Source organism: Centroberyx affinis, unplaced genomic scaffold, assembly GCF_046629955.1.
Source record: "Centroberyx affinis isolate AG114_WGS23_722 - 3 ecotype Tasmania unplaced genomic scaffold, CSIRO-AGI_Caff_v1 ptg001299l_1, whole genome shotgun sequence".
Taxonomy (NCBI): Eukaryota; Metazoa; Chordata; class Actinopteri; order Beryciformes; family Berycidae; genus Centroberyx; species Centroberyx affinis.
The window spans coordinates 201,280-208,787 of record NW_027279805.1 but is presented as its reverse complement, the minus strand read 5'-3'; the positions used below and the strand labels follow the sequence as shown (position 1 = coordinate 208,787).

At 38.2% G+C, this 7,508-nt stretch overlaps 1 protein-coding gene across 2 annotated transcripts; it reads right to left on the bottom strand.

Moving 5' to 3' along the window:
* Nucleotides 1–399: 399 nt before the first annotated feature.
* On the bottom strand, nt 400–7,077 carry slc18b1 (solute carrier family 18 member B1). Of its 2 annotated transcripts, XM_071525527.1 has the most exons (14): nt 6,903–7,077; nt 6,491–6,633; nt 5,336–5,431; nt 5,161–5,234; nt 4,067–4,214; nt 3,641–3,797; nt 3,378–3,514; nt 3,101–3,202; nt 2,895–2,986; nt 2,667–2,762; nt 2,487–2,561; nt 2,042–2,135; nt 1,434–1,483; nt 400–1,303 (listed from the first exon to the last, which is right to left on the bottom strand). In XM_071525527.1, the coding sequence occupies exons 1-14, from the start codon at nt 6,931–6,933 to the stop codon at nt 1,243–1,245; spliced, it is 1,356 nt and encodes a 451-aa protein (XP_071381628.1). In that variant the 5' UTR covers nt 6,934–7,077; the 3' UTR covers nt 400–1,242. The 2 variants fall into 2 exon arrangements, with proteins under 2 accessions (XP_071381628.1, XP_071381627.1); XM_071525526.1 differs by having other exon boundaries at nt 2,895–3,202.
* Between the last annotated feature and the right edge of the window lie 431 nt (nt 7,078–7,508).

Sequence of the window (7,508 nt, the reverse complement as noted above, 5' to 3'; positions counted from 1 at the left end):
ACAGGAAATCTAATTTAAGAATTCGTCCACTTGGTTTCCCAAAGTGTAAACTGACCAATGGGCAAAAACAATAGCATTGGCATATTATTTATATGACTTGTGAATGACTTTCAAATCTCTTTCCAAGGAAAAAAAGCCACCCTCCCGCCACTACATCAGCACTTTAGATGGCAATGGGTTAACAGTTACATACATTAAAAAAAAGTATTTTATACTAAAATTACTAGAATTTCCTTTCTGCATTCTATGCAATATATCATATCATATATATATAAGTCAGCTCACTTTTGAGTAATATATCATGCTGATTGCGTGGTGTGCACAAAGATGGTATGGATGAAGTAAACAAACACGCAACAGTTCTTCAGTTATTTACTATTTTTTTTCAAATCAGTGTAAAACTTAAAGATTCCTAGAGCAGAGTCTTAAAGTAGTTCAATATGAAGAAAAGGCACAAGGTACTTAATGCACTGAAACAACATCAATAGCTGTAGCATAATGCGGCATGATGTTGTGGAAAGAATTATACATTACATTAAATTTATTCTATAATTTGTGTAATATGCTGTGATGAGATGGTAATTTTTATTCCCGTTACATGAAGCTGGTTGGCAGCTCTTTACGTGCCGCTTAGACATGAAATCCAAGTCATGGGATGTAGAAAACTTAAACCATGAATTGAAACTTTAGTGCTGCAGAACAATAGGGATATTTAGCTTGTGATCTGGAATGTGAATGCCCTGTGATTTTCAATTTTTGACTGTACTCATTCACTTAACATTCACACAGTTAAAAAGTGCTACTTACAGTTATTGCAAAGTATCAACATAATTTCACTCCTCAAATTACCTCATGTATCAAGTCGAAGCAATAATACAGCTGCACTGTTTCCTTATAGTTATTGTGATTGATAAAGCAATAACTACTTAAAACAGAAATTGTGCTTATTCAAAATGACAGTTAGTCCATGAACATAGACAATAAAATGTATGCATGATCCAAGTTAAAATCATTGCAATCCCTGTAACACAAGAAATTATAACCTATATTTTAAAAGATTTAAAAAAGAGTTAACAGTAAGTTAATTATAAAAGTTAAGTTAATTTTGCCATTTTGTACCTCGTGTATTAAAAGTTTAATTCAAGTTTAAGCTGGCTGATGACCACAGCTAGCTCTGAAACATTCAAACCAGGTTGTATTTGGTATGACGTCCATCCACATGTTGCTGTCTAGGTGATGGTTTTATTCATCCAGAAGGGGAGTCCGCTCATCTGGATGTCTAATCCCATTTTCTTGAACAACTCTAAAATCCAGACAAAAAGGAAGAGTTAATGTTATGTCCAGCATGTTCTTGGAGTTAGACAATAAACAAGGCAAAAAAAAGGGAAATCTACATATGTGACATAAATTTATCTTAATTCGAGGATAATTACCTTTGTTGTTGGGGTCTTTGACAGAGATAATACACACCAAGAAGAAGGGCCTGTTGAGAGGATGAGGGATGAGTTGTGGATTTCTCAACTTTAATCAGTGGTTAACTCACTTCTCTAACAGTTTCTGTTTCTACGAATGACTTTATCCCAGAGTTGCATGTGTGTGACTGCTAAGAAATGTGAATCACAACTTGTTTCTCTACCAATCTTCATCAAACAGGTAGCGCCTGAATGATTACCAGTCATGGAATTGCATTTTTCCATCCTTATGCCAGATGCCATGAAAGCAATGCAACAAGTTTCATAGTCTAATGCTATCTCTATCTCTATTTCAATGGCAAGATTATACAGGCTTGAAAATCAGCCTTGTGACCACTGTCTCTTAGCGTGAGGATGTGTGCATGAGGATGTAATTGGCCAGATATTCTTGATGACAGACTGTAAAATAGGGTCATATGCCAGGGATGTAATGTTTGCTATCACATGAAGATGGTGAAGTGCTAAAATGCTAATCCCGTGGATTGACATCCACATGGCTCTTCACATGAGGAAATGACACTTCCCATAATGCACACCATGAGTACCTGAACAATGCAACTGATACTTACAGCTAAACACCCCAAACATCCTTGGACTGAAGCTGCCCACTCAAAGTTCAGATGCTGTGTGATAAGGCCGCCCACCGTTGGACCATAAAACATCCTTAAAGAAATGCATTTTCAGTTTCAAATCCAAATTGCAACATTAAAAATCAAAGCAACTCCGACATTTACTTTTAAATAGGGCGGGAAATAAACACTAGGCAAGCAGCCAAATGCTGGCAGACTTTGGTTATGGCTGCTATGTATCTACTCCATCATCCACTTTGACAGGTGACTATCATTCAGAGGTCCTAATCTAAAGTCAGATGTGGCTACTAAAGTGGAGCAAATGCCGGGCTAATTTTTGAAAGCAACAGCCGCTGTGGCTGGTGCACAAATAGGTTTGTTTCCTGCCCTGTTTCACAGAGAATTTGGATGTGAATTTGTGTCAGTAAACGTCAGCAGGACTTACCCCATAGACCAAACTGCCCCGAACAACCCAGACACCATCCCAAGAGTGCTTAGTCCCTCATCGAATCCTTGTTCACTGCAGTGTGAGAAGGACAAAATGACTATATGTATATGGGTCATCTTGCATGATATCCAAACTACAGGTCACGTATGTAGGAATACAACATGTATAGTCACTCACTATGCACATGTGAGGATCTCTGGGAATGTGGGAATTGCAGTCATGCCCAGAGAAAACCCAATTACACCGAGCATTAAGACCAGCAACCACAGCTGACTGCGAACATGAAAACACACCACAGAAACAGATCTTAATAGAAAAATAAATACAAGTTAACATCATTAACCTAGGCATCAATTTTGTGAATGTTAAACCTCTGAGGCAACACAAGCTAATCCCCATCCTCACCTTGGGATTTGAAGAACAGGCATGGGACCAATCAAACAGAAGCCGACTGCTGTGGCGACGCCTCCAAGTACCATGAACCAACTCCTGGTGGCCTGATGAACACCAACACACACTCGTTGCAGTGTATGTTGTTTAAGCTCAAAATGTGATGTGTAAAAACATGCAAGACTTATCCATACTTTACTGGGGGTTTTTTTTATACTCACAGGAAATTTATCAGTGACATACCCGAGAAGCGGTGATGCCAGGCAGTAAGGTAATGACAAACCAAGCATGATGAGTCCTACATATCCAGGGGACAGACCAAACTAGGAACAACAGAGAAGCATTAAAATACTGCATGTGCTCATTAATTTTCCAAAGCCCTAAAAACCTTGCGTCTCCAATAAGTCGATTTTTTAGGAATTGAGAAAAGCTAGATGATTTTCTGACTTTTTCTCTCATTTTACAATGGATAAAAAAACAGCAATGAAAGGCGATTACCTTCTCAATAGCAAATATGGACAATGTGGCATCCAGGAAGCCCAGTCCTGCACTAAGAGTGAATATCACAAAGCAGATCAGAATTATTTTCAGACGAGTGAGCAGTCGGAAGAACGAATCCTTGGAGGGATCCGCATCTGAGCAGAGAGAAGCACAAAATACAGTTTCACTAATAGCTTGGTTACAATCACAGAAAGAGCAAAATACTTTACAGAAACAACTGAAAATGAACAAATCTGTTGCTGAAATATCCAAACTCTTACCAAAGTTTGGTAAGATGTATATGTTGAAAGGAACCATTAACAATAGGACACATCCAAGGAGCATAAAAGGGACTTCGTATCCAAATGATTGGTAGAACCATCCTCCAATCGGTGGCCCCAGAATAAGACCCAGTCCTGTAAAAATCTCCAAACTACCCTGAGGACAGAAATACAACACATTAAAATATGAATTTACACACAGGCCAATAGGCAACACATTTAATTTGCAGAATCCAAGCATTTCTGTCAACAAACATACTGTCTACAAACAAATAGCATCATTACTTATGTCTGTAGCTACATATTTTCCACAGCTCTGGGGGAAATAGTTGTTGCAAAACAACTCAAACTATAATGCTTTTTTGTCTGCTCATGATTCTAATGCCTGAACAACATACCAGTCAGACAAGGGTTGACTCCACTCACCAAAACAGTTGCTATATTGTTTGGGAATACTTTTGCTGATACTGCAAAGGAGGAGGTCATTGCAGCAGCAAAGCCCACAGCGTCGATGGACCTTACTACAAAACAGAGAGTAATAAAAGTGGCTCCTGAAGGAGCCCGATCAAGTAACCTGGAAAACAACAGGAGAGAGAAAACAATCAACTAGTATCTTTGAAATGTTGGTCTGAGTGTTTTACCAAACAATCAAGACAGAACAATCAAAAAAACACAGAATTGAATAAATGGGCTATTACTTCAGGCTTAAATACCTAAGGAGCATTGTGTGATCTTTTGACAGTTCACTATACCTACACACATTAATAAGTAAGAATCATATTTTTTGCACCAAATGAAATTAGAAGTCCTTAGCTATCCAGGAGTGACACATGTGATGAGGGGAATAGTTAAAAAGCTGATGTGAAGCTGGGCACCTGCAATTTTCTCACCAATTATTGATGGACTATGTTTACAAACAAATCATAAAAATACTATGTCCATGGCCCATAGAACATTGTGCTATATATAAAACATCATGCAAACAATTTACCAAATTGAATGAAGTACATTTTTCATTATTATCTTACAGAACCTGTTAGGCCTATATAACCTGGAGCATTGTTTATGGTGTATGGAAGGACTTTAAGAGTTCATGTCTTACTTTTGACCAACTGTTGCCATTTTTTCCTATCTGCCAAAAACCTGCTCAAATACATAGTTGGGCAAGCAGAAGCTTTTCCAAGGGACAGACAAAATGTTAACATTTTGTTAACATTTTTCAAACATTTTCACACTCACTGCTTGAAGCCTAAAGGCCTAAATCTGCAACTACCGCAACGCTAACTTTGTGACTGTTACAATCTCCCAAGTCTTTTAACCTGGCAGTATCAGGTTTTTCCATGACAGTTGATACCATTTGTGAGTTATAATCTATACGGTATTATAGGTGTAATAAGCAAGGTGGAAAAAAATGAGTGCTCTGTCTAAAATATGTTACAATCACTGTTTTATATCAGTGAAGTTACTATGACTATGACTATGATTGTCACACATCACACAGGAGTGTGACCCAGACTTACCCAAAAAGAATGGTGCAGCCTGAGGACACAAAAAGTCCTGCAACAAGCATGAACTTTGCACCAATCTGGACAATCTGATGCAAAGACAGACAGAGTCAGGTGAAAAGTCAGGTTACCTGTGCAACAACACACACCGCTCAAGAGATGGACTGATAATGTAATGACATATACTTACATATCTTCCCATTATCAATGAACCAATTAAGTTGCAAACAGCGTAGCAGCCAAATATGAGACCAACAACAGTCTGGCTGGCTCCTTTCTTTACTGCCTGTGTTGGAATAATAATGAAATATATTTTTTTAGGTCTAAGGAGCAAAAATTGGTGTAAACAAAAGCAATAAACAAACTTCAAAAGCCTAATTTTGTAGGATATAAAATGCAAACTGACACACTGATTTTTATATCGTAAAAAAGTCAATGAAAAACAAATTTAGAGATGGGACAAAAAAGTCATTAAACTATGTAACCTATGTATTAATGCCTCAAATGGTTGAGCAATAACCTGCCATGTTTATTACAACCATCACACTCTAACCTTTCCTCTTCCATAATAATTCCATCATGAAAATGCAATCCATCGACAGAGTAGTAGTTATTATGCGTCACATCAGCTGACTTTACCTTCTGTCTTGTTGGTCATAGTAAGGCCAGTCATTCACTGGCCTTCAGGGGGGCTTTCTCATGTCAAACACATGATTACATCCTGCCTGGTTAGGAAGACGCCACTACAGAGTTTTTAAAGAGACTTTGTGATGGTTTTGTCTGCCGTACAAAACCATGACTGCACACAGGGGTGTAGCTAGGAATTATGGGCCCTATGTACACAAGGGGACTCTCATCCCCACACCACCAATGTTTGAGTTTAATCATTAACTCAAACACACCTCCACACATTCATTTACTCAACAATTATCAGACATGCTGTATGATAGTGCTGTCTGTTCTGTCCCTGTTCAAAATGTGTCTAGGGAGGACAATTTTGGTTTAGTCTGCACAGGAAAACCAACAGTTGCTGAATCATGTTTTTGAGAAAGTTTTGTTTTCAGTTTTGTAGACTGCAACCAAACACTGTTTCAAAACCAGAGCAGTGTGAAATAAAAGCATTAAATATTTACAAATACCTGTGAGGACCACAAAATGCACTTTAGTCCAGACACTATAAGGGCTTTGGGTAGTCTGTACCCCTATCAGCCTCATTACATTAATATGGGTGGACAGAGTGAAGTGTCATGTTTTACCCCTTGAACTATACTGTATATAGGAAACACCATATTCGGTGCCAGTGTAATGTAAATAAACCCATGCCAGGGTGACCCACACGGCTTACCTCATTGGGGAAAAATGGCCCTAATATTGAGTAGCAGATCATTGAACTGAAGTTGACAGAAGCCATTGATATCAAGGTGAGGATCTGCTGTCGGGACATCCTAGTCTGGGGAGGCTCTGCTGGTTCATTTGGAGTGCTGTTATCTGATGGAAACGAAATAAATATATAGGTGAGGCTAACTACTTCTCAAATTTACATGAAAATGGGCTGAACCTATGTTGATCCCGATTCAGCGCTTACAGGATGACAGTAAACACGTGTTTCCTCGATGTAAATAAACGCATCGCAGCGGAAAGGGTTAACTGTATTAAACTTGTTGTTGTAGACTCAAACGACAATTTCACTGACAGCATTTATGACAGATTATCGGACTAACGGGTAGCTTTATTAGACAGTAATAAAAGTCACCAACCTGGCTGCTGAGGATCAACGTGCAGATCCATTTTTGATTTTCAATGTTGATTTTTTGTATTTTTTTTAAACTTCCAATTATTCAGTTCAGAAGTGCCGACAGTAACATTCCCGTACGAAGAGGAGAGAGCAATTCCTCAACATCACAGCAGCAGACAGAGAGACGATTGCTGACAGTGAACGGCAACCTGTCGGAGACGAAGCACTCGTCGACTGCCAGTGTCACTGTATTTCCTTCAAGAAACGTACTAACGTCAAGCTAGATAGAAAACAACTACTTCCGTTCACAACTTTCAAAATAAAAGCCGTGTTGCAATGTTTTTTGACTAAAGTACAAAAGTGAAAATAAATACATGTATATATATATATATATATATATATATATATAAAGCTGAATCTCCTGTAAATTAAAATGCAATTGTTGTCTCCCCCAAAAATATCCTTTTCACAGCATATTCACAGCTATATAGGCCTGACAAGATTACAGGGCTTCCAGAAATGCATAAAGAAAGACTCAATCACAAACCATATGTCAACAAGGATGTCTAATATCTTGGGGGGAAAAAAGTGTATTTTTAACCCATAGAAGCAGCATAATTGTTCCTAA